We start from the raw sequence: 27,538 nt of genomic DNA on the forward strand, positions 1-27,538 counted from the left end.
TNTTTTTTTTGTTAATTTTTTTTTTTTTATATTTCCTTTTTTCCCTTTTTTTTTTTTTTTTTTTTTTTTTTTTTTTTTTTGTTATGGAAAAGTGAGCAATGTAACTATTAAGCAACATATTTGTGCTGAAGTCAAAAGAACTTCAGGCATTGTGAGACAATGCTTGTAAACTTTCTGTTCCTCAGGTTATCTTAGATTGTTTAATGATAGGATAACATGYTCTGATGGAAGGCACTGATGCTGAGTTAGCTTACTCAGGAGTAAAGTCAAGTCTCAGGCGACAGAGGACTTCTACTTCCTTGATGGGTAGAGCAAGCAGAGATTAAAGTCAGACAARGTCATCATATCTTTATGTTGTGGTGAGCAGAAGTTTAACTCTGTTTKCTCTGCTGCTGTTTCTGATTCTCTGATGCTGCTCCTTGCAGGTGGGTAAGAACAGCTTGAACTTTGATGAACACAAAGGGTGTTGTCCATGTCCTGTTGTTGCACCGTTGCCAGCTCTTTTTAGGACCATCCCTTTTCAAGACAAATGCTGCATGCCAGGCTTGCAGCAGCCCAGTGGAGGAGTAGGCACCTTTCTTGAGGCAGTAGCCAGTGACTAAAATAGTTTGGTGGGTCATTGCTYCTGGATAGTGGACCCGGGAAGGCCTGTGTGATGGAAAAGACTTGCCATAAATTCTTTCATTCATCATGCAAACAAAACTGGGATCAATCTGAAATCTTCCTTGTTTTTGATTACCATTAATGAATTTCAAAAGGATTACAAATTAGGTACCAAAGTAAATTGGTAGCTATACTCATTCCATCAGGTTTCCATGGCCCCTTTCGACTTCAGCAGTTGTTCTGTGAGGAAGATGCTCACCGTGTTCACAAAAYAGCATTAAGAGCCATTACAGGGGGGCAGCTATGTCCCTGTAACTCACTGCCTGATGTGTTGTTTATAGCCAGAGATCTGTAGGGTTTTGTTTTCTCTCAAAGCTCTAGTGGTATTKCAGTTGGTGACCAGAAGAGCTGTAATCGAGTTTTTAAACTTTTTAAACACCTAATTGTCTAGGTAACCATCTGTCTTACAACTGCAGTAAAGGTGTATATGCAACTTGAAAGCTGCATGGCCTTAAGAGTGGATTCACTGAGGTCAGGTATGGACTGTTTGAGTTGTAACCAGGACACCTTCACTCTCTAATGGAATCTTGGAATTCTACATTATTAGTGTAACTACCAAGGATCTCAAATACAAAATGCTCTTATTGTATCATAGGTGATGGAAATATTTTCTCCATTAAACCACCAAAAAAGAGAAGGTGGGTAAGACTTCTGGGCTGTGGCCACACYTCTGCAGTGTAACATTTTTATATGGGAGACTACAAAATCATATTAACTATGCTCAGCCATTATACTCTTCTTTAGGCTTCTCTTTCCATTCTCTTCACTGCCCTAAAGCTAATAAGCCCTTTTATTTACAGGTATTTTTGCACTCTAAAATCTAAGTTCAATGCCTTTGGAAATCAGTGTGCTGTGCAATGTTTTCTGTCTCCCTGCAATGCCAACCGTTCTTATGTGGTAAATGTAATTGAAAACATAGACTGGGTACTTTYCTTTTATAAACCTCTGTCCTGGAGGTGTGCAAGACAACAAACACCTGTAAGACAGGTGTATAATCCATGTGAGGGAGCTAGATATGCATTGCATGGCCTGATCACAAAGAAGAGCCAGTGTACCAACTGTTAGTGCTTTTGCTTTTACAGACTCATCTGGAAACAGTTATCTTGGATATTTTTTCTTGAATGGACTTTAATGTTTTCTATTGTAATCTTGTGAATATTTTAATACACTTTTTTTTTCCCATTACTGGCTTGCTGGATGAGTCTTACCTGGTTGGGGACTGGGAAGGGAGGGGGACTGACATACACCACCTCTCTCCCTGGCAGTATTCTTCAGTCACTTGCAGTCTGTGTCTGCTCAATGACCAACACAGCTGGAGAACTCACCATTTGAGACCCTGCCTTACTGCTTCAGCCAGAAGAACCAAGAAATGCAGGTGGAACTTGGCAGAACATGCAACTAGCTTCATGGTGGGATAGCCTTTGAAAAAGGGGAGCTGATAGACTCATCAGAATTTGCTTTGTCTCAGTTATCTTCTCCCCTACATATGAATTCCTGAGTCTGGTGCTCCAATGCCCACATCTTATGCCTCGAATTGTGAAGGATGGCAGAAGCTAAAACACCAGTGGCACATTTGTTTGCTGTCCTTTTGTTCAGGACAGTGGTGGCTGGGAAACAAATGATGATACACACAGCGGATGATGAATATCCTTATGCTTCCAGGGAAGGAAGAGCATCAGGAAATGAAATGCAAATACTACTGTTGATTACTGAAACGTGGCAAACCCCCACCCAGGTGGTTTCCTGACTGTGACAGAAAAGATCACTTCAGTCTGAGACTGGCTGTCACCAGTACTGTGTCACTCCCAGCACTGTTCAGTGGAGTCAGGTAAGGTGAGGCTCAGCAACTCTTTTTAGGCAAAATCCAGTCAGTTTCTTTAAAGAAACAATACAAGAAACACAATTTAGCTTCATTTTAAAAGGTCGCCCTTTATTTAAATGTGTGGAGATACTTTGTTATTTGCACTTAGAAAACATTTGTTCTCTAAATATTTAAATTACCTGTTCCATTTTTTCAGAGGAAAAAAGAAAACATTAAAGTTAGTTAAGCTAGGTCCCATGGGGATGGGTTTGTGCGTTGATAGATTTGACCTGTTGGGTTAAGTCTGTTTTCACTGTGGCTGCTCTTTTGCTTTTAGTTCCCGTTTATACCTATAGGAAAAACAAAGCACAGGCTAAGAATAGAATAGAATACCAGATACAGTAACTTTTTCCCAGCAATCTGTTCAGCAGAGGCGGTTTAAAATTACAATGGATTTGAGGGTGGAAACTCAGGGTAGGATAGCTTAATTCATGTAGGACGTTCCAAAGTAGCTAAGTTTGCCACATTCCTGGCCAGTACTAAAACCAGAAAACTCCCAAAGTTTCCTTCAAGAAAGAAAAAAAAAATCTCTGCTTAAGAATACTTTGATCCATCTGGAACTGTCACAATTCAATGCTGCTTTAGCTGGACTGAAAATATATAAAGCTTCACTCGAACTTAACTGTAAAACCAACTAAGTAGCAAAAATGTTCTGTAATGTTTAATGAATGGCTCAGTTCCTCTTGCCTGTTGCACAGAGAGGCTGGCAGCATTTATAAATTTCTGGTTAATGCTTAGTTGTAGTTGTATCCTTTGTAATACATACCTCCATATTCGGTAGAGCTGGGAGCCACCAGCACAGCCAACAAAGAAGTTCACAGCGAACAGACTCCAGTTTTTAGGAATAATAACTAGAGAGTACCGTGACCAAATAAGGCCTGTTGAATAGAATGGAAAGTTTAAAGATCTTTAAGCCTTTGAAGTGAAATACTCAGACATTTCCCTAAGTTTGGAGGCAGATTTATGGACCAGTTCAAGTAAACAAAATTTACAACTTCATATTAGTTCTTCTAACTACCTCTTTCTCAGGGAAAAGTGCAACAAGTGCCAGTGGGATGTCTACAGGGATATACTGTGTTTTTCTAAAATAGCTACTGTAAGGTCAATCATATTCTGAATATCAAACAAAGATCCTCTGTACTCTGCAGCAGCCTAGACCTTCACTCTSCAGCAGAGTTGCAGGGTAGTAGTATTTTGCTGTATTTCCAGCTTGCTGCACTAGATTGGAAATTACAGAATCCATCAATCAAGAAAGACTTATGCAAAACGTACGCAAAATGCATAGCACTGTGTCAGATATCAAACTAAAGTCTGGAGAATCCTTTCAGACAGGGAAAGCACTGGTGGAGCATCATCCCTGGAGGTGTTTACAGGATGTGTAGACGTGCCACTTAGAGACATGTTTTAGTGCTGGACTTGGAAGTGCTTAGTTAATGGTTGGAGTCTATGATCTTCAAAGTCTTTTCCAAGCTAAATGATTCTAGGATTACAGAATACTGTTTCTGCCAGTGTGAAAATTCTTGGCAGCAGTGCAGAGGTCCACATGCCAGTGCTTACCTCTTGTAATGCTTGGAAATTCTTTCCACACATATTAGTCTAATTCCCTACCATTCTTAAATCCCTTAAAGTCTGTTCTTAAAAAGTCACTATATCCTGGACTTCAAAATTAGTTGATCTGAAGCAAAAGAAGTCACTTACTGCACTGAGTGGTATCACAGTAATTTAAGGGATGACACTTAAGTCCCAACTTGCAGCAACTTGCTCTGAACAATGCCAAATTAAGACGTGTAGAAAACTGTTACATGATTACAGAACTCTTATTGATTTAATACCAAGTAGAGGTCTGTCCTAGAATTATCATCCAACAGCAACAATGAGAGCTAGCATGTTACAGTTAAGGCTTTCTGCAGAAGTGGATTAGTAATGATGGAAGATTCAGAGGGTGCTATGTAAAAAACATGGAGTAAGTGTGGCTTTACCTGTGGCCATWAGTACTGCAGACTGTGCTGTGCTGAGCTTTTCTGCTGGTCTGGCCATGTCAGCCAGTCCAGCACCCACCAAACCCTGTGAAAAGAAAATCAGTGAGTCTGGGACCTCCTGTAACAGATCCAGCACCTTTCCAAAGGGAAGCAGTTTCTACTGCTCTACAAGCTCTAGCACCTAAGCTGCTTATCCTACTTTATTCAGGAGATGGGATGCATTATATGAGCAATTACACTCCTGGAGATACCATCCATTTCCAGTCCCTTGTGGTAAGAAAAAGAACACAGTTATGGCAGCTACAACTGTGTGGCAGTAAAATCCCAGCCACTGGCAGTTTTGTATTAATTCAAGAACAAGGTTAATTTAAGCAGATCTGCTCAAGAAAGCAGCTGAAAAAAAAAAAAAAAAAACCCAACCCTGGTTTTCATGCAACAAGCAGAGGCTTCTCTAATAAGGGCCTTCTTCCCACAGGTCAGCTAAGGTAGTGCTGGTAAAAATGACCCCATACAGTCTTCATTCAGCTTCATCTAAGGGAGTAAAGGTGCTTCTTTTTTAATGTAATTTAAGTAAAAATAGAAAACTTCCAGGTGAATTGAGGAACAGCTTGGCTGATCTACTTGACATTAGTAGCAGAGACACTGCTTGATTTGTTTGTTGTGTTATGCCCTCTACTGGAAATATAATTTCATGTTCCTGTTACATGAGTTCACAAAAAAAGCCCCAAACAAAACAAAAACAAAACCCATATGTAAGACAGTTGTAATGCTTTTAATTCCCTGACTGCCACCCAGGACTTGGCACAGAATTGCTGCCTGTGTGCTTGGGCTCAGAAGGGTGTTTCCAGGGACAAACTCTGAGGAAGGGGGAGGGTCAGCTACGGTTCCTGCAGCTCCAGACAACTGACAAAGAAACCAAGCTATAGATTAGAGTATAGTATGTTGCCGGTGGCCTATACAAAGTTTGGGTTCACAATGGCRAAGTTACAAACCAGCTGGCAATGGCAAGAGCAGCTTGTTATCAAACAGGGAGGTCAGTGATGGGTTTAGAGATCACTTGTRTTATCTTTACCAATGCAAGACCTCAGAGGAGTAGAGTGAATGAGGAAAAGGCATTTGCATCATTTGGGCACAAACACAGCCCAGGGGTGTTGGGAAGCAGAACCTCACAGGAGGCAGAGCACCACTGATGGCCTTGATGGCAGCTGCCTTTGTCTTTCATATCAAGACTACCTTGCACTCTGATGTGCTTTAGCCTGCCTTCAAGCTGTGCGGCTTTGGAATTGGCTTCTTTAAGATACTTCTCAAATTCCTCATCTCAGAAGAAATAAAAGCTTTAACAGGCTTGCATTATGCCAGCTCATGCCTACCTTGAGTAACAGTTGATGTTTCACAAGCGAAAGCCTTTGTGAAACTTTCAGTGAAAAGTACAATTTTTCCACAAAGTATTTTCTCCACCCTGTATCCCCTGTATGTTGCGCTATAYGTTACTAAGGCTAATTTTGTTCCTCCCCATATGCTAAAAATTAGAGCCTCAGTATTAATGTGTCTGCAGTCCCAGGTGTCTGCTGGGAAWCCCTTACTTGCTCCATGTGTTGCTGCAGATTGCCCTGGGCTTGACACCCAGGCACCAGCTGGCATCTTGTACTTACCCATTTCATAATAGGTGCCCAGAAAAACACTGTTTTGGGACCTGAGGGAGGAGGGGAGAAAAGAAGTTAAATTATTCAGTTAAGATATGGCTGGTTTAATACCCACAGTAAGTTCGTGTTGTTTTGTTTCTGGAGCTTGTTTTCTTTAAATAATGAATTGTGTGTATTAGCAGTTTTTACTGCTCTACAAGCTCTAGCACCTARTACTCATAATTCACCAACCCAGTGCATCACCCTTCAATTGTGTAATCACACATTTCTGCAACAGATGAGTAGGATTTTGTATGTCCATGTTTAAGCAACTGAGGACACCAGAGCAGGTAAAGTGCATTTATAATGAAAAGACTTAAGAGTAGGCCTAGGAATAGGGAAGAAGGTTTCCAAAGAATTATTAAAAGTTACTCTTCAATTGGACTAATAGAATAATTATCTTCGCAAACTGAATATTGTAATCTAAAATTCCAAAATGTTTTTTACTCATACTGTAATGAGCCAGTCCCCCCTTCTTTCCCCAAATCAGAGGCATGAGATGGTTCAGGTGAGAGCACAAACCCCAACAAAGCAGTAGTAAATGTCACAAGGGCAGTGTTTTTGTTCACCTCTAAGCTCTCAACAGCTTAGACACTAGAAACTAGAAACTAGTGTTTCTAGCAGAAACAATGCTCCCCACCCAATCAAACCTACACCCCCAAATCCACCAGCAGGCAAAGGAGGATTATGGGGGTAGAGGATGAAATCTCCAGAAGGAAGGAAGAAATATCAATGGAATGGACACAGGGGAAAAAAAAAACTTGCTTACAAATACACATAACTTTCAGTGGTGCTAAAATAGCAACTGTTTGGTTAAAACAAAGCCCTGTAAAACCACACCTACAGTCGTGCCAGGAATCATTAATCTGGGACTTCTGCTCCAAGTTTTAAATGAGAGATCACAATCCAAAGTACCAACCCCCCTGGGGAGACAGTCAGGACATTTTCCAATGTCATCAAAAAACATTAATGTTTAGATCACTACTCATCATTGTGGTAACATGCAGAATGAAGCCAAGTTTTCACTGTAATATATTACACAGAAGTAACCACCAGGACTTYGGTTGGTTGCTTTTTATGAGAACTACTTTTTCACTAACAATTCAGCCTTTAAAAGACCTTGCAGTAACTACTTGTACTTCCAGTTTTAATCACCCTCAAGTTTAAAACCATGACTTGGGAAACAAAAACTGGCTTGGCAGCCTTGCATAAAGTCCTCTTAACCCACCCCGTTTGTGATCAAGTTTCAAATTGCATTTAATAACTGCAAGCACGTTAATTTGTCTAATATTATTGAATAAATGCAACTTAATATTTATCCTTTAAAGATACAAACTTCAGCTGCTACATGTCAGTGTCAGGCTGCAAATACAGCTCGTTACAAATCAGACTTACAGAGGCCCCATGGAAGTATCTTTAATTACTAACATTTATTTTATTCTAAAACAAATTCAGATCTGGAGTACTAGAGGATGTGGGGTGAGTATACATTATGAAGCTGACATTCGYTGAACAACTAGTGGAGTTTTTGAGAGGACTTACACTCATTTTTATTAATGATAGAAAACTCAACATTTCAAACTGCTGATTGCAAAACTAAGGAACAGTTGGAGACAGGGAAGGTACCAAGCCAAGTTTGTAATTAGGTAAGACTGTCAAGCGCCTCTCCTGCAGGCACTCCAGCAAGCACCCAGCCAGGGTGAGCTCTTCCCAGCTCCTTACATACAGAAATTTTCAAGGATGAATCTGACAGCAGCACATAAAAGCAAAGGGATACCAGAGGCCAATCTGGGTATCATGTGTGTGATCAATTTGTAGAAATTTAAGACTTCTATTAAATAGAAGGAGTCTTTGTGCTGAAAACTTGTGTTTAGTCAGGCAAAGTGAACCAAAGAGGCCACAGGGGAGGGAGGACAAACTCAGCCCATGTTTTCCCATGGCAACCTAGGCAGCTGGTGTGCCAGGCTCTCCCCTGTCCTCCAGCAATGCCAGCCAAAGAAACAGTTTTCAACAGGCATCAATTATTTCACTGGAACCTTTCTTTGTGCCAGAAAAGAAAGCAYGTTCTTCATGTCTCACAAGTGATTTATAATTTCATGACAATGACACTTATATTCCTGAATTAGACTAGAGATTTAGATGTCACCAGAGATAAAAAAGAGCCTTTATTTTTAACCTACTTTTTTTTTGCAGTCAGAGTGACATCTATTGCGTAACTTTCTCAGAGACACACCTTCAAGACATTCAAGGCTAAAACAGAAGTTGCAGGGGTTGTTTCTGTATGTGCTTATGCTGTGGCTTTTCTCATACACCATCAGTACAGATTGTGACAGATATATACACAGATGTATATATATGTACATAGACAGATGTATATATATGTATGTATAACAGATGCAGAATCCCTGAAAATGTATTTATTAATTACAGCATCATAGTGATGAACAAAAGTGGCCCAYGGGCAGTTCTGTGAAGTGAAAAGCACTGCAAGAGAACCTCCAAAACCTTATCCAATTAACCACTACAGCTCTGGTGAAGAAGGAACAGAGATGTTCCCAGTAAGTGCTGGGCCTTGTATCCAATAAAAACATCTGGAAGCTGCCACATTTCACACAGGTGGAATGTGTCTTKGACATACTGTCTCTTTGGATATAAAACCAATACATTAATGTTAAATATATTGGTCCAGTGAATTCAGCACAAAGCAAACGTTTTGAGAACTTCAGTTTTCACTCTGTGATTTCCTCAGAGCAACCATTTTCCTTCMAAGAAAGGGCCATTTAAAGAGGATAGGGCAACTGATTGAAAACTAAAGTCCTTTTTCACAGTGCATATTCCAGGTAGGTGAAGAGTCAAGGATGCCTGTGACACTGACACAAAACAGTGGGGACAGCAGCCTATGGAATGCCAGGATTTTATCGGGCCCTCGTTTTAACAACCGACGCAATTTGTTTACATGACAAACACCACGTAAATGGCACTGAAGGGGATCATTTTACAAGAGGTTTCTCCCTAATAACACAACCCTCCATGTTTGCTCACGGAAAGGTAAACTGTAGGTCAGGTAAGGGGAGCTCATTCCAGGGACATTCTTTACCCACAGGAGCCCTCCAGCGAATCCCCCAAGGGCACCAGTTGCTTTTGGTATTAAGTGTGGGATTCACCAGAAAGGAAATAAAGGCAAAGGCTGCTTGAGTTCACCGGGGAACATTCAATGATGAGAAACCCTGTCAACGCTTTCCCCCTGCATCCTCAAAAGTGTCCAAGGCCAGGCTGCATGGGACTGGGAGTAATCTGGTGGAAGGAGTCTCTCTGTCCATGGCAGAGTTAGAACTGAACGTCTTTAATATCCCTTCCAACCCAAATCATTGCATGATTCTCTTKAAAGAATTGTCTGCGAGGCCTCCAGGCCCCTTTAGACCCATAAGATCCCCTGGGCCGGGCTCTAGCCGCCCACCCGACCCCTGGATCTACCCCGCGGTACCGTGACAGTGACACCGGCGCATCCATCCCCGCTGGAACCACCCGTGCCGCGCCTGTATCTTATTCTCCCTTCACAAATACAAATTCCCCGTCAAGGATCAAGACTCCCCTCCACGGCCGCTTTCCCCTGTCAGAACCACCGTAACCGTGTTACTGCGGCCCTGATCCCGCGCCCCACCGGCTGGGGACACATCCCCTCCCCGCCCTCCCCGCAGGCCCAAACGGGTGCCAAGGTGACCCCAGCCCGTTACCCGCTGGGTGGTTGTAGAAGGGCCGGAATCGCGGCGGCAGCATAAGCTCGATGCGGTCGAGCATGCGGTGGTAGGAGGCGCGGAGCCCCGCGACGCCGGCCGCCATGGCGAGGGACGGGGCGAGCGGGGGCCGAGAGGAGACTGAGGGGCGAACGGGGACCGAGCGGGGGCCGCGTTGCGGGGGCCGCGTTGCGTCCGCCCGTCCTTCCTCCGCCCAGACCCCGCCCACCGGCCGGCCCGCACGCTGACTGGTCAACACTGCAGGGGGCGCGGCGGGGAGGAGCGGTGCGCTCGGCCCTATTGGCTGCGCGCGCTGGCCCCACCCCCTGAGGAGAGGTGGCGCGCCAGCCGCCCTCGGGAAGGGCACGGGCGCCCGGCTCAGTGATGGCCGCCGCCGCCGCTTCCCTCTACCCCTCAAGATGGCCGCAGTGGGGAACCCTGCACTGCGAGTAATGCGCCCGAACCCAAGATGGCCACCTTGCGGCTTCATAAGGCTTCATTAGAGGGGGCGGGTTTGTACCCCGCGGAGCCCAGCGCGATGACGTCATCCYCCGTGCCCACGACGCGCCCTGCCCTCAGCCGGGGCGGGGCGACGTCACCGGCTCGCGCGAGACATCTGTTAGTCTCGTGGCTACGCGCCTCCTCCTTCACGGTGGGCGTGGCTCCCTCGGCGGGGTGGGCGTGGCCCCGCGCGCGGTGGGCGTGGCCCGGACCCGCCGCGCCTCGGGCTCGCGGTCGGTGCCTCGGCGCGAGGCGGGCGCGGGGCGCGCGCTCGGGGCCCGCTCGGCGGTTCCCATGGTGATCGCGCGCGCCCGGCCGGTCCCGGCGCATCCCTCCGCTCCGCGCGCGCCCGTCCCGCCTGCGCGGGGCCATGTCCCGCGGGCGGTGCCCACACCTGCTCTGGGACGTGCGGAAGCGGACCCTGGGGCTGGAGGAGCCTGGATTGCTGCGGAGGCACTACCTCGGTAAGGGCGAGGGTATGGGGGGGTGGTGGTGCGAGCGAGGTCCGGCCGTCCTTGGCGCCCTACGAAGTGAGGAGGGGGTCGGGAGCCCCTTCCAGGCGCCGCTGCTGTTCCGCTCGGCCGCGCTGTCCCGCAGCTCCGAAGTTTCCTGAGCCCCGCGTGGGGCGGTGACACCTTCCCCAAGTCCACCTCCCGTCCCTCCGCGCCCTCGGGAATGCTCCGGCGTACCCCCACCCCGTTTCTCCGCGCTCTCGGGGTGCTCCGGGGCCCCTCCCGTTCCCGCCCCATTCTTCCGYTCTCCCGGGGATGGTCCGGGGCCCGCCAGGACCCCCCGGTCCCTCGGTGCGCGGCTCCGCTCGCCCGCCCCCCTTGTTTCCCGAAGGAACTGTTGCACGCCGAGATCCAACAGTGAAGTTGGGCGGCGGCTCAAAATAGCTCCGGTGTCGGCGTTCCGTGCCCGGGGCCGGGCAGGGTCCGGGTTWACCAGCGCTGAGCTGCCGGGGGCTGGGAACAAAGCACGTAAACGCCTCCGGGATCATGGCGCGGCCGCTGTCCGGGCTCCCTCGAGGTGCTCCCGGGGCTTTGGGAGCAGCTGAGCCGCTGGAACGCGCTCGGTGCGGCCGATGCGGCCGCTCTTTGTGTCCCCAAGTGCTCCGCGGCCACCGCGGGRTCCCCGCAGGCGCCCCTGCCCCGTGCTGCCCTCGCCTCCACACCCAAGCCAGGTATTTTCACTTTCCAACTTAAAGCCAGCGCCACTTTTAGTTTGCGAGGCCGCAGAGAGGTTTCTGTGGCGTGAAGGAACTACTGATATTCTTTGTCATGGCGCAGGTTCCGCAAAAAGCGTTACCAAAAAATATTTTAAAATCAGTGTTTATTCTGGTGTTTTTGGAGGTGTGGCCATCCATCGTAGTGGCACTGTGGATTTGGGAGGGGATGCGGTGGCTCTCCAGGGAAGATGGCTCGTTGGGTCGGGAACGCGTTCTTTTGTGCTCGAGTGCCAAAATAATTCCTGCCTTGGAGTGGAAACCTCGAGTACTCGAGATGGAGCTTGATTTACAGCACTGTAAAGTGTGTGTCGTTCTGTGCCTCCCAGGCTTTCCCGGCTGTGCTCGGTGGTAATGCCTTGTCGTTTGTTTTTTTCCTGCTGGAATTTAAGGTGGGATATCACATTACCGAGCCCAACTCAGTAGTTTTCTGCCTGTAGTCCCTSAGGACTCAGCAATCCACAAAAGGTTAATCGAAGAAATTGAGGTTATTGCTGGTAGTTTTCCACCTATTAGAGAGAGGGGAGTGTGTGCAGCACCTAAATGCACGTATGTCCCTTGGAAAGAAATTTTGAGTCCTAAAATTTAAAAAAAGTTTGAGAACTAATGATCTAGTTGCCTTTGGCTTTAGTTCTGTCTCAAGTTATGCTTGCCCAAGCTTCAGCTGAGGATTGTTCTAACTTTCAGTGATCCATCTTTCTGACTGGATTTTGTTTTTTAGTTTGCTCCAGTTGGAGCAAAGAAGCTTAATGTTAAAGTTAGGACAGTAGTTTGCAGATTCTGAAAAAGCACTGCTTATTTAAAAAGCCCTTTTTTTCCTTCTTCTGCTTTTACATGATTGTGTCTCTGATAGTTGAAGTGCTAAGACTTCATCGGTAGAAATCATCTTCCAACACTACTTTTCCGGATGCTGCTCCAATGAAATGCACATAACTTTAATTAAAAACAAAACTCCTCTGGTGTCTTGGTTAAGGTCTCATATTTACTGTTTTTCCTTTAACTTAAACGGTTGCTTTATAGCCCTAAAAAAATAGGACCTGGGAGAGCCTTCCCAAGGAATTGATGTTGAGATCTGCATTGGTGGTGGTAAGAGATGCTCAGTCCTTACTGACTCCTGCTTTTCACGAAAGGGCTGGAACAGGATGTGTTTGTCTTGTGGAGCCACCGCACTTTTACCCAAAATGGCGTTTATGGCCTTAATAAACTCACTGATTTGACTGCTAGTCATGTGTGGTTGCTGGTGCACAGATTTCCCAGGCAGCAGAGTAGTGCCTTTTTGTGTACAGGTCGGTGTGGGTATCGGTCTTTTCTCTTTTAGACTTCAGCAGCTCTATGTAGAAGCTTTGTTCTTCGGCCCCACTGGTCAAGACAGCAGTGATCAGGTTGTTGTTGGTCACTGCTGATCTCATCTGCATGGGAAGTAGTGCTTCTTCCTAATTATAATTTTTTAAGTAGTGTTTTAACCGTCTGGCAGACAGAACAAATGCAGGTCAGGGTTTTCATTTTAACTTACAAAGGGTATTGGGATTCTCGAGGCATTGTCCAGGGGTATTTTTTGCTTATTTGTGCAAATTTTTTTGTAAATTTTGTTTAAACAATTACAGATATCAGCACAAAATTAGGTAATTTATATATTTCTTCATTGCCTGCTGCTCTTTTTCAGCCACCAAATSAAAGGATAAGAGCATTATAGCAAGTCCCTGACTGGCAATGCAGTTCACAGTGTGTAGGGAGGAAGATATGTGAATGGTCCTTGCACAGTGAACCCTTCATTGGGATGGTTGTGTTACGCCACAGTGTAAAATATCAGGAATATCGACGGCGACCATGTTTTGAAGGAAGACATCTGAGAACTAATTGCTGTTTCCTATTTACTCAGTGTTGTAGTTTCATTCGAACTGGCAATCAAGTGGCACTCTATAAATAGCCTCTCTCTGCTTCTGAAAACAGCTGCTCCAGGAAGGATCTGTGTAATGTACCTTTACATGCAGATAGCTCACCCCTGCAATTTATGGCCTTGCAAAAYTCTGTCTGATTTTGATTTTGCAAGATCCCTAAACAATTGCTCTGAAGCCCAGTCAGTTCTGGACAGAATTCTGGAGAAATRGCTCATGGAGATGGGGCAGTAAGTGCGTCCCTGGGATGTGTCCTTCAGATGTTATCCTTTGGTAAGAGCTCCTGCTGTGGTGAGAGAGGGAAGATGTGGGTCTCAACAATGTATCTGTTAACGACGTTTCCTTCAGCAGTTGTAGGCTAATTAGTCTCAATTTCAGACAGTGCTTCTATTTGAAGTCTCCAGAGGAAGCCAGGCCTGGGTGAGGCTGTCAGTAACTCTGAATTTCTTTGATTCAGTTTAGGCATCCTCTTAGCCTGGTGCTGGTGGGAGGAGTCCTGYTGCTGGATCACAGATGGAAATTGAGTTTCAGACTGCTTTCGGTAGCACATCACAGTGCTTCTACCGTGAAAAATGTTGGTGCAAACTGTAGTATYCAAGCTTAATTCTGCTTTGAAGCTGGCAAATGTAATTACTCTGGATGCTTTCACAACAATCTCTCAATCTCGCAATTTTGTATCATTGTGCCAATGTTTCAGGCACTAGTGAACAAACCTGTTCTGATTGCAGGTAAAGTGTTCTGTGCCAGCGCAATGATGGCCTCTGTGTGGATTAAATATGAATATAATGATTTGACTGGAGAAATGGCAGCATGGGTTTACTTGCTTTTCTGTGAACGGTCCTGACACTGAGAATAGCTCTGTTTAGGTGGGAAGAAAAATGAAGACTTCTCCTTTTTATTTTTGTTTGTTTTGGGGTTTTTGTTTGKTTGGTTTATATTTGCTGTCYGACATAGCAGGTTATACAGAGAAAGTCTCTCAGTCTAAACGGAGAGGAAGTAATGCTGTATTTTCGTCAGAGTGGTTGTCGGAAGCTRTGGTGCTTGATACAATGGAAGTAAATATCAAAATAATCAGTTCTTCMCAATCTGTGATATCCTCCTTCAGATACTATTTTTTGAAATCTTCTTTCCTTCTTTTCCTTTTAAGCTTAGTTTCTAYCTTAGAGATAGCATTGTGATGCTTYCCAGTGAGCTTYAACTCCCTCYTCTTKAAAGATTGTTTYATATCTTACTAAGTTTCTKTCTTTCTGGTTTTTAAAATTTCAGAGAAGTTTGAAGAAAGAACTCGTTGTAAGGAAACCAGTAGTTAGTTTCATTGTGATCAAATTTTGTAAAGCTTCATACTAAARAGAGGTCTGTGAATACTTATGTAGGTAGGGAGAACTTGCTAAACTCCTTAGTAAGGTTTCAACAGTTCCCCTCTATAAAAATGAACCACAGTAACCCCAGAACAAATTATGGCTYTGAAGTGAGTTGATTGCCCTGCACCATGAGTGGGGTTGAAAAACAGACAAGAATAGCTACTATAACTCATTAGTTTTGAYATTGACTGCGTATCTGTTTGTAGAACTACTAGTGGCCCGCTGAATGTAGATGGAATTAGATGTTGCTGTTAGAATTGTGTGCTGCTGTTGAACATTTGCTGCTTCCTAAAATACATTCCTGAGAGTGCGAGAGTGAACTGAATTCCTTAAAATACTGTAAACTTTCATTCACTCTTTTGCTTTTCTTGGACAAACAAACCAAACCCAGCAGAATGGAAACTGGARTGCTGGGGAGAACAACCAAAAAAAGAGAGGCATTATTTTACCCAGTTTTTGCTCCAGATGTATTTTAACATGTGGTATCTTGGTCTTTGAAAATAATGTGGAGTTAGAAGGGTCAGACAGCTTTAACATGATCAGCTTTGTAGCTGATGCTCTTGCAGACTTAGAGATGGTCAGAATATTTAATCAGCCTTTCTTCTTACATTCTTTGCATAATACTTTTGATGCTTAGGTTTTTTTTTCAGGTTCATTCTTACATTTCATGTTCCTAAACCTCTGGAATTAATTTTCTTTTCCAGAATGAGTTAAAAATACTCATCTGTCACAGCTAAACTCCAGAATTGGTAGAGGTGTTTTCTTTTATTTTTTTCTTCAAGTCTAGCCGATTAACTGCTGCTTGAAAAAGAACCATTATAAATGTACCTGTCTGATTATGAGAACACAGTTCTTTAATGATATATTCCATATATACAGCAAATATTTTGTGAAAATGGACTAACTGAAGATTTTAGAAAGATAGAAGTGAACTCCCCAGATTTTCTTCATTAGAGATGTTTTCTTAAAAATAGAAACAGGTAGAGGCTGAATTGAAGTTCGTAGTGTAATACATGAGTTGCAGGAAAATAAATCTGTGAAGTGTTTTTTATATGCTCAATCTAATGTTGGAAGGAGGCAGGAAGCATGAGGAAGGAAGGCAGGAAATTTGGTGTAGTCACTGGATTTTCACTGGTTGTGTAGAAAAGTTTAAGRTGTATAAGAGCATTGCAGAAAAGGGATGTAAATTTCTAATTGGAAAAAAAAAATATATGAGAGAGGACAGTGACCAGGTATTTCCTTAAACTGGATATGTTTGGAGTTCTTTCCTTTTGTTAATAAAAGCAAGACTTAGTGACTACAGTCCTTAAAAACATTACAAGCAATTGGAAGAACAATGTGGTATCGAGACCTGTTGATAACAAATTGAATTTGGAGGAGTTTAATATAGAGACTCTGTSTGAAATGAATTCCCTGATACTATCTCATTTAAATTGGTACCAAGGAACACAAAGGCACTATATATATTTCTAAAACAGCTTGTAGGAAAAGATGTTGGGGTGATCCTAACATACAAGATTAATGATTATTTTTTTCTACTTCAAAGCAAATCAGCTCAGATAATAAAGACACCCATTTTAAAGGCTTTAATGTCGGTAAAGGATAATAAAAGCACAGTGTAACAGAATGATCCGGACAAAACAAATAAAAAAATGGTGGCTGATTATAATTTGGTACATAGCAGAAAACCAGAAAGAGATGTGAGCTGGGAGGCAGGATTAAGGTTAGATGAGTATTTCTGTGGCCTGAGAGCTGAATACTTAGTTTTAATTTCAGTCTAATCAGCCTTCTGTTATCTTTGGGATTATTTCACTCGTAGACTGWGCTATGGGAGTAGAGGACAGGAGCCACTTGGACCTGCAAGTGGTACAGTCATGTAGCATTAATCTAGGWAAATGTGATAGCTTGTTTTGCTGTTACCTTAGAAAGTTTTGCTTGTAGTTAATRTCACTAGCCATTTTGCCCTGCTGTGTTTTGTGGTTTGTTATGCTTTGTGTTACTGCTTCTTTCTCCTCAATGATGTCCCATTTTGCTTCCACTCACTGAGAACATGTTGATGATCATTTTTGTGTATTTTCTTTTAAAAATAAACAAACATGCAGAGTCTGGGATTACTTGGTGCCTTCTGTTACAYTGTCCTAAAATAAGAGAATAATTTCCAATGCTTGTTTTTGGGGTGCTGGGGATTGATTGTAGTACAGCTTCTGGTTTTTTATGTACTAACACCAGTTGGTGGAAAACTGCAGACTCTTGTGGAGCACATTATTATGTTCTTCAGTGGGATTACTTTGCAGAAATCTGTTTTTTGGGTTTTTTTTTTCCTTTTTTTAAATACTACTGCCTATATCAGAAGTTATCAGTGAACCTACTTACTGAATTTTGATGTGTTAATTTTTTGAACCACCAACTTTTTTGCTGCTGTTGTATTTTGACATAAGACTTAAAGCAGAAGGTGGATTTCTGGCATTATATTTGGCCAGCAAGAAATGATGAAGAATAGGTATAACTTACTTATAAATTTCAGATTGTTGATTTTCTGTCCTTCAGAAATTCAAGAGGCCTTTAAGTTATCTGCAGTTTTATCAGCATTTCTTGAAATGGACTGAGCTATGGAGATGTATTTTTTTATTTTAAGGGATTAATCTTACGTGTAATATCTGTGATTAACAGAACATTAATCATGTGTYAATGGCTGTCAGGAAGTATGAGTGCATGTAAGTGGGTTGTAGTCCCAAGGCTTTGCGTGTATGATAATATTTGAATTATACTCAGTCTTAGGATGCAAATGTATTTTGCTTTGTATCCTTTGGAGCCTCAGTGTTCTCCTGCAGACAGCTGGAAAYTGCAGACATTTGTGTGCACTTCTAATATATTTTCATTTTTGATTGCAATATTTCATTGAATTCACATTGTGTGCTTTTAAAGACTATCTTTGTACAGGGAATGTGTTTGCTTTGTAAATAACTGCCTGTGCCTTGATACTGAGTGCTGCAGACAGCTTCGTAGTTAAGTTGTACCTTGATCTTCTAATAATGAGCTTTGGATACATGAAAGCTGTCTCTTGCTGCAAAAACAAGTCGTGTACAGCATGTACTGGATTTGTATTTCAGGATGAGGCAGTGATGTGAGAGWTCCTTTAGATCTCTTTCCTTTATTTATTTATTTAATTTTATTTTCCCCTGTAGCTTTCTTCCAGTTGGATTGCTTCCATTAACTGCATTAGGGCAGACCATTAAACCTGTGTTCAGTCGCTTCCAAGATGTTGCACTGCAACTCTGTGAGTTCTTGTGACTTTGCATGTGATTCCTGATCTTCTATCCTTGAGTGTCCCCAAAATAGTCTAGTGGGATACAACTGATCGTGTATCAAGAACCTGTTGACACTTGAGACCAGTCYTGTCCTAGCAATAAGGAAAAGGATCAGTTCAGATGCAAACTATGCCAGCCTTCAAACAAAGCTGGATTTTTCAGTTTAAGTGCAAGTTTCGGCATTTTCATGTCTTTGGGGCTTAGTGAGTTGCTGATTCAGATGTGTCCCAAATGCTTTAGTGTGTGTTGAATCATTAAATATTGAATGTGAATATCATGAGATAGAATCTGAGTCACATCAGTGAATTTTAATATCCCCTTATTTTCCTCATTTTGTTCTTCAAGAATTTGCAGACTTTCCTCTGGGAAAATTGAATGTGTCATTAATGCTGACTGCTCTCAACTTAGCAGAAATCATGAGGAAGATGAGAATCTGTCCCTTCTCTTCCCTGAGAACTTCCTGTGTTCTGAATTATCAGTGTTTCTTCAACCCTTTTTGAATTACTGAAACTTCACCAATATAAAAAACTTTAAAAATTAAACTATTAAACCAAACCCACCTCTTCATTTAGGTTGCATGGCTTTGTTGTTAGAGTTATTGTAGTGTGTCCCTGTTATTTACCTTTCTAGGAAACGATGAAAAAACCTGGTTCCTTTTTAATTTGTTTTTATTTTAGAAACACTGTTATGTCTCTCACTCTCTCTTTGGAGTTAAACAGGGTTTTTTTTCTTTTTTTTGTTATGTAGCATGAATACATATAGTTTAATGTAACAAGCAATGTAATTTTTAAAAGTAAAGGGRTTTCCCCCCATTTGTTTTTAAATACCCAGTGATAATTTAACCTGTGTCAGTATAGTGTAAACTTRAAAGTCCTCTGCTATCAAGACTCAGTTTTCCACTTGAGCCCAACTTTTGATATAATCTATCTTTAAACTAATCCTGGGCAGTTTCCTGGTGTTTACATTTGTAATCTTATGGGGTAATGATCTGTATCTGTTACGGTGTCTCTATTTCCATGCTCCCCCAAAGAAACCCCAAAGAGTACAAATTCTATACAATTTCTATACCAGGATTAAATGGTGTGTTTAATTAGGTAGATGTGCAGAATGTTCAATGTCTTAATTCAGTWCCACTCTGCCCAAGTGCTCCGTTTTGCTTGTGGGAAAGGCAGACTCTGGGGTATTTTTGCTAGAAGACGTGTCTGTAGATACGCTGGTGAGCTTCTGTATAATCACCTCTTAATCTGTTTAAAAATGAGTATTGAGTTAGCTTAAACAACTTTAAATAGTCGGCTTTGATTTACCCCAGAACTTTTGTCTGGAATTCCTGGGATTAGTCGGGCTGGCTGAGCAGGAGAAGCAGCAGCCTCTGGCACGACTGGCAGCAGTAGGGGACACAACTCCTCAGCTGAAAGAGGACATTCCTGCTAGGAATATGCGCCTCTTAAAAGCAGATTTCACTTTTTCTTTCCTTCTGGAAAAGGAGGAAAAAAACTGCATTCTCCAATTTTCATTTTGCTTGAGTGCTTGGAGATGTGGTTGTGCTATGAGCAWTTTAACTTCTGCACTGGGGTGCAGCAATACCTCTGTTTCAGCTTCTTAGGTATCATCTTTTCTTGCTGGAAAGTAGAGCTCCTAAATAATCTTGGGTGTTATACAGATCAGTTATGGAAAACATAAAGCAGAGTGCCTGATGTGTATTTCTTCAAGTGTTATTAAGGGTTGTCTGGGTTATTATGTTGATACCATTTTTATAAGAAAATATTCAACTTGCTGTCCCACATAACAGTTTCAGATGAAAACTTTTCAAAGTCAAAGGAAAGCATTTCAAAGACATGTTGAAACRTACAGTAATGCTGTTTTCTCCAGTGTGCAACAATCTGCATAATTATTTCTTTCTGCCTTCAGTTATTGGAAGCCTCCTTTGATTTTTCTTTGGGGAAAAAAGCAGGGCACAAGTATTTTTCWTGATCTAATAACTRTTGCTTTGKTGTTGGTGTCTGGTTTAGAATTTTGAGATATTTCTTTGGGAGTCATATTTTAGTGCTGGTGGAGAAAACAGTGGAAGCTTTTGCATGCAGTTAATCCTACATCGAGTTAATCACTTAAGCTATTTCAGGTAGCTTTCTGTTGAGAAGAACAAGGTGGTACGCACTGTCGTTCACGTAGATAGAGCTTCTCTTAGTTTTATCACTGGAATGTTGTTCTCTGCTTTGTATAAATTAGAAATATTTGTGGCATAATATAAAAAATTCAAGTGCCTTTTGTCTCAATGAGTAGTTTGTATTTGCTCATCATACTATTTTAGGGGATTGAATGAAATCAAAATWGCTGAAAACTGGCATTTTTTTCTTCCTATCACAAAACTTGCAATCTGCGGCRAGAATAATACAGATGACTTGAGTATGGGCAGTGTAAGGGGAAGTGTAAGGCTATCTGTCAGAATGTGGTGTACTTGTGAATAAAATCCACTCAGCACCAGTCACTAMAGCATAGATAAAGTGCCTTCTCTGAGAAAGGTACTTGTACTTTATTCCACATTTTTGCCACTGAGAACACCTTAAATGCTTGATATTAATGCAGCTGAGTTTTATGTGTTAAGTATCTTTCAGGCATAAACCATGGCAAATATCAAACACTTTGGTTTAAAGCTCAAATGCTTGTAACCTTACCAGTTATGGGGCCCAGTGGAAGCTTGTGTTTGGGAGTGGATATGAAAGTATCCAAAGGATGTTTAAAAGTTAATTACAGTCATTGCTAATAATGAAAACACATCTTATCTTTGCTGTTACCTATAATAATCTATTCATGCAGATTCTGTAGAGGCAAACCTAAACAGATTTTCCAAAATGTATATTTATTATCTTAAAATGTGTAACATTGCCACACTTTTTTTTTTTAATTTCATTTTTTTAAGTCAGCTGATCTCTTTTGTGGGTTGGTTTTTTTTTTTGAGATGAGACTTTGTATTAATTTACTCACCATATATTACAGGCTCCCTGATTTGAATTTGGGGGCATAGTGTCCTGTCTTCTGTAGTTTCTGTCTTGGTGTTATAAGATCTGAAAGTTTTGTGTTTCTTAACACATAAAGCTCATTACTTAAACTTGTCTTAGGATTTGAGTACAGGCTTGATTAGCACCAGATTGTTTAATGCTGGGTGTTCAATAGCAAAGCTCTTACATATTCAAGTGGCAAGTAAGTCTCTTCATACACAGTAAAATATTTCGTGTTTTCTTTACAATGTTTACACTTTCAAGCTTTGTAGTATATCATTAAGAATAAAGAATAATTTGAGTTACCTATTTTGAACTTAAATCACTGTGAAGTTGTTGATCATATTGTCTTGAAAGGTAGTCTTTTAAGGACTGAAAGAATGAAGAGTTAGAATTTTTGGCATTTTTGCAGTAGTGCAGAAGAGTGAAGAAATACAACAAGGTRTTTCTCAAAGGACTGTAGGTCACACTAGTGGGTTTGGTTTCTGGCAGTACTGATGGTTCACTCTTTCCTTTGATAAATTTATTGAGTTTCCTGTGTCAAAGTTTTGATGACTATAAAATGGAGCCAGTATCAGCCTGCATAGYTAACAAGTGATGTTTTAGGTTTTAATGGATCTTCAAGAATTTTAACTTATCTTGACAAAAGCTAATTTAGTGCATATTGTGTACAGTCCTGTTTACTATCTGGTGTATGGAGAATTCTGGTTGCTGGAAACAGTGTGTTGAGATGTGGATCAGAAGTTATACTGGATCATGATGCGGTCAGTGTGGCCAATCAGTGTGGATTGATGTGGTCAATCCAGCAAAATGAGCTATATATAAATGGAGTTACTTCAGAAATCCCTAAACTCTACCCTGGAAAACCAAGAGAAGTTTTGAAATGCACTCAGAGTGCAGGATAACATGTGCTCTGCATTGGGAACAGATGCTGGCTCCATTTCAGCTTTAAACTAGGGCATTCCAAATGTCACAGCGAGCCAGCGCTGAGGGACTTGGCCTTGCAAAGAACCAGCTTGATATAAATGAGTGTTCATTTGATAAATGGGGTCTATTACTGAATAAGGGTTTCTCTTAACGTCTGATACCATGTTGGTGCTGCTTTAGATCAAAGTTTAGTTGTATTTCTGTGGAGCACAAGTGTGCTTTAAAGCTAAACCTTCATCATGAAACGATCTGTACTTCAGTGGGAAATTCTGGAGCACAGTTTTAAATATATGAAGGTTTTGCATTCTCCAAGCATTTAACTTGTCTGCTGTCATCTGTTCTGAAGCAGCTTTGACTAAGTTGCTTACAAAAGGAAGGTATGCATCTCTCTGCCAAAATAGGCACGTAGAAAGCACCTGATCAGCAATTCCTRCACCGAGGATTGTGACCTAAATGGTGTCATAACGGCTGTGAGTGGGGAATACAAGGGATGCTGTTGTATTTTGGTGTTGCTCCCTGAAGTGAGATTAGAGCTCTGTCAATGTGCCCAGACTCCCAGACTGGGTAATTCTCCAGGTGGGAGTTGCAAGGCAGCCTTTGGTTTGACCTTGTGGATGTTTTGAAGAAATAGAGTTACAAGGAASCAGCTGCAGCTTCTCTTTCATCTGCGTTCCTGTATTGAAATTCATGTTATGAACAACTCAAGGTGATGCTTCTTTCATACATAGAACAGGGCCTTGGRAATGATCCCCTAGTCTGCAGCTTAATATAAACGAAAAAATTATTGATCACTGCACGGAGAGTTTCACTCTACCTTGAGGATTCAGTAGTGCATAATGTTTGGTGAAAATGGATGGATGGATGAATGGATAAAACCTGAAAATATTTTTGGTCGTTGTACTGAGAGTGGCACTGAACCTTGAGGCTTCACTAGGTGCATCATGTCTAGTGAAAATGGATGGGTGGAGCTGACAGCTTTCCAAATTTCAGGTACGTAAACACTTCACAGAGAGGTCACAGTCATTTGAAATTTAACAGGGTTTGTTTTTTTGGTTTTTTTTTTTTTCCACTTTATCGTGTTCTTGTTGATAATTTCACCTTAGCAGTTTTGAAACAAATCCCATGTGTGTTCCATGGGAACAGTGAGATCACACTGTCCAGTGAGATCACAGCTTGATCACTTGATTGGTGTCCTAGGCCTTGTTGAATATAGGAAACAATACATTGGAACACCCTCACAGATTTATTATATTTCTAGTAGTASTACACAGTTAAAGGGAAAAATAAATAGTTTTTCCATGAGAGCCTGTACTCAATATGGGAGGGGGACAAGTCTAAACACGACAGGAGTCTTGATGCTGATGTTGTAAGAAAAAGGTACRTTGTGGAGTTTTGTTAAAAGCTTGGGATTCCTCCATCATTTTAGCTGAAAGGGGATCCAGGAGGGGCCTGCCTTTATTGGAAGGTGAAGGGAAGAGGCAGCCTTTGGATTAGATGAATAGGAATTAAGGATTGTGAACATTCTGTCACCTGWGAGAGCAGAGTCCTTTGACATGGAGCTCTAATCTGACTGTTAGGAAGTCTAGCRTTAATAGCTGAGATGCACCTAAGAACAAAAACAAAATAAACCAAGAGGTATTGATTTAAAATTTTCTTTAATATCATAAAAATGGATCGGTGGCAAAAATATTCAACTGACAAATATCAAAAGCCTCTAATGCTTACTGCTGAGYTTTTTTAACAAACTAAGTGAGCCTGTGGGAGTCATTGCTGAAGGACAAGGAACACAAATTCACTGATTTTACTCAGCTTTATCAACAGCAAAAGCAGAGGCCGTGTTTTCTTCAGATGAGTTTATTCAAGTAGTTCAGTTTTTTTTGAGTAGAAACACCACTTAGGATCTGGAGGTTCTAGTTTTGAATGATGAGATAAAATAGAAACAATCCATTCAATTGTCTTACTGTGTTTAATACTTAATCAAATAAAGGGAGGATTTGGAGGGAAAACATTTTAACTGTTTYCTCCCTTGCTTCCTTTTTCCTTTAGGGAATATAGAAACTATTGAAGTATTGTAATTTTGCTTGTATTTAATTCCTTCCTCACATATTTAGATAAAAAGTGATCTAAGGACAAATAATTAAACACATATGTAACAAATCACATATGCTAACAAATCACATATGCTAACATGTGCCATCATAACAAAATTTATTTTTAATGTTTTAAACGGCCAAGTGGTGAGTATATGAGACACTTTATATCTGCATCTCCATTTACTGAAACTTGTATAGTGTTCTTATTAAGACCAAAAAATCTTAATCTGACAACTGTAAACCAACCATTAAGAAYCTATGGTTAAAGTCTGATCCTTTAAGGGAAAAAATGGATAAGGAACAGTGGTAAAGAAAGAATAGTGAACTAGGTAGATGTGTATTCTGAGTGAAGAATACATACATTCTTGTTAGTGCAGCATATTTAATCTTTCTTTAATTATGGCTATTCCTGTTTAACAGAAATTGTAACACCTGAGAGGTCACAACTTCAGTGTTCATAAAATGGGGCATAAGAGAAGTATTGCTTTTATCTTTTTAAAGCTATCTTAGGTGTGCATTAAGTGCAAGCACTTTCTAACCATTTTTAGTCAGTACGTCCTCTTGAAAAAGAAAAAAATATTTTGCCAAAATATGATCTTCATCTAATGGGGTATTTAAGCTATGTTATAAACAGTTTTGAATTTGGAATAATAGCAGCAAAATGGAAGTATCAAACGCAGACCTTTTGATGGAGGGAAAGCTGTGTGAACACTGGATGGGCGGYGGGTGTAGCTGTGGGAGTTGGTGCTGCTGGATGGGCATCCTGRCCTTTTAGGAGAGAGTGTGGCAGTGTCAGCTTCCAGACAGGTGATTGTGTGAGATAAGGTGTGGATGTCAGGTGCTCTTTTTCAGGGCTGGAGAGTACATAGGAGAAATCMAAAGAATAAAGCAGAAACAAAGTGAAGAGAGGAGAAACTACTCCAAATTTTTGCTACACTGCCAGAGGCAACACTGGGCTCTGACATGGTTCTGCCTTGAGCTGAACCAGAGTAAGTTCAGAAACGTAAGATTTTCAGATGTGGATTCTGTTGGTGTTCTTTTCCTGATTCTATGTTTTTTAGGTTAATATTGAGTGAATTTCATAATTAYGTATTTGAAAACAGTGGAGCCTGGCAGAGGTCTACAGTCTGATGGTCTTACCTGGAATTTGTTCTGAGAGATTTACAAACACAGAACAAAAAAGGGGTAGTGGTCCTTGAGTTTAAGAGCTTTTTGGGATTGAAATAAAAAAGACTAGATTTATTAGTATTTTTCTTTTTTGAAAGTGCTTTCTGGGGAATATCAAGTTCAGTATAACCTGCTTTATAAAAATGGGACACTCTACATGAAATGAAAGTTGGAGCCATGGCTTAAATATCTAGTTCAGGAAAAGGTCACTTTTTTGTTAATATAATTAATTTTTCCCTCTTTATGTGTTTAGTACAGTGGTGTTTTTGAGTGCAGTGGTAAAGCCGTTTGTATATAGGATATAAGGACATCAAAATTCCAGGGGCCTTGTCTCAATMTGCATTTATAGATTACATTTTTTCCCTTCATCTCTTCCTTTCGCATCATAGATACAGAATGGAATTATACTGGTCTTAAATGTTACTTTTCCAAATGTCRGGGTTGTACTTCTTGAACTATGTTATACTTGCTCCCTCTCAGCTTAGTGAACCAAATGACCACAGGATTAATTTCTGTTTTCTTGCTATTAGTTTTAGAGGAAGCATCAGCCTGTGAACCTGTGAAATGTTCATTTTGCTGTTTCTGCACTCCTATTAAAGGTGCTGGAAGAACCAGCAAATGTCATGCTTGTCTTAGGATTTGTAAAATGAGAACCAAATGAATTGTTTCAAGATTTCCATTTATATTCTGCTTCTTGACTGTTTACATTTTTACCTGTGAATGGTCATTAGCGGGCTCTTGACTACTTCAGTTTTTAAAAATTATGTAATTGGTATTTTTCTTCACAGGGAGAAGAGAATTTATCCAAAGATTAAAACTTGAAGCAACCTTGAATGTGCATGATGGATGTGTAAGTCACTTGTTGCTTTTTTGTTTGTTAAAAAGTTTTAATTGTGATTTTGTTGCCATGGTAATAGTTCCTTACCTTAAAAATGTAAATATGCTATATTTGTATATTAAAGCTGAGCAGGAGTACTCTGCTTATTGAGACCTACATCTGAATTCTTTAGCTATTTGTTTCTTCTTGAATATCTGACACTTTACTTTTGAAGCAAAACAAAATCCCATTTCCTCTTCTTAATAACATGTCTACTGTTGAATTAAYCTCTCCTGCCAGTAAAACACATTCTTACCTTTTCAGTTAAAGGTTTCATCTTAAACCTTTAAATGAAGTCCCTTTTTGTTGTTGYACTGTGTTGACTTAAAGCTTCATTTGTGTGATTTATTTTCCAAGTCTATAAAGCAAATCACCAAGTGCTACATGCTTATTTAAAAAGACAATGAAAACAAAAATAAGCCTTCCTGAAAGGCGGTAACACAACTTGAAATATTGCTTGTTTAAATATTAATTTTTGAAAGTAGTCCAAATATTGTAAGACATATCCTTTTAAATAAAAGGTTTTACCTAAACTAGGTACTGGGCAAAGTAGCTGCCATGTTACCTTTGAGGAACAGAGCAGAAATTCRTGGTTATTAAAGTCTTCATTGTACAGGATACCTGAAAAATGAGAGTATTCTATTAAAAAACTGAAAATCTAAGTTTAGCTTTCATACTGTACCATGTATTTTTCTAAAGCTGTTCAAATGTAAGGATTATTTTAGCTTGAGTTGTTCAGGCTTTTGATTAAGGAGTGTTACAGTTGTTAACAAACACAGTTGTAGTTCTAAGGAACAAGTGTTGTTAACATCCAGTCTTCTTGAGATCCAGAAGTATGATTTTGATGTGCCTATGTTTTTGTGAACCTGGAAAGTCTGGGAAAGGCAAGGATTAGAAATGCTGTACATAAAATGCGAGCACTTTTCCTGTACTGAGTACCATTATAAGTTTGTGTTCTGGTACAGACGGTGTTGGTGTAATGAAACAAATACATTAATTTCTCYTTTTTTCAAGAAAAGTTACAAGAATGTTGATGTAAGGTCTCTTCCAACCCAAACTTTTCTATGAATCTATGTGYATTTATTAATTTTTATATTCAAAGTTGTAACAGTGATACTTTACTTCAGAATTTGTTCTCTAGTAATTTTTCATCTCCTCAAATACTTAAGATGCAAAATTTCAATTTTTCTTTCCTGAAGTTGATTGGAATTTTTAATTTTTTAAAATTTTTTTCTTAATTTTCCTATAAAAATAGTAATTTTTTTCCTA

The 27,538-nt window shown here is 40.9% G+C and overlaps 2 protein-coding genes across 5 annotated transcripts in view; one reads left to right on the plus strand and one right to left on the minus strand.

Annotated features, from left to right (window-relative positions):
* Positions 1-2,572: 2,572 nt before the first annotated feature.
* Positions 2,573-10,099, minus strand: MPC2 (mitochondrial pyruvate carrier 2). Its single transcript, XM_057389972.1, has 5 exons — positions 9,920-10,099; positions 6,156-6,196; positions 4,504-4,588; positions 3,291-3,402; positions 2,573-2,814 (listed from the first exon to the last, which is right to left on the minus strand). Exons 1-5 carry the CDS (start codon positions 10,023-10,025, stop codon positions 2,775-2,777), a joined length of 384 nt encoding a protein of 127 aa, XP_057245955.1. The 5' UTR covers positions 10,026-10,099; the 3' UTR covers positions 2,573-2,774.
* Positions 10,100-10,662: 563 nt separating this feature from the next.
* DCAF6 (DDB1 and CUL4 associated factor 6) overlaps positions 10,663-27,538 on the plus strand; it is a 74,651-nt gene continuing 57,775 nt past the window's right edge. For 3 of the 4 annotated variants that reach the window (XM_057389973.1, XM_057389974.1, XM_057389977.1), the window contains exons 1-2: positions 10,663-10,884; positions 26,181-26,242. In XM_057389973.1, coding sequence (XP_057245956.1) covers positions 10,791-10,884; positions 26,181-26,242 — 156 coding nt within the window. In that variant the 5' untranslated portion in view covers positions 10,663-10,790. The remainder of the gene's footprint in view (positions 10,885-26,180; positions 26,243-27,538) is intronic. The other variant, XM_057389975.1, reaches the window with a different exon arrangement.

The sequence above is a fragment of the Malurus melanocephalus genome, unplaced genomic scaffold, assembly GCF_030028575.1.
Source record: "Malurus melanocephalus ecotype Western Australia unplaced genomic scaffold, MMel_1.1 scaffold_21, whole genome shotgun sequence".
Lineage (NCBI taxonomy): Eukaryota > Metazoa > Chordata > Aves > Passeriformes > Maluridae > Malurus > Malurus melanocephalus.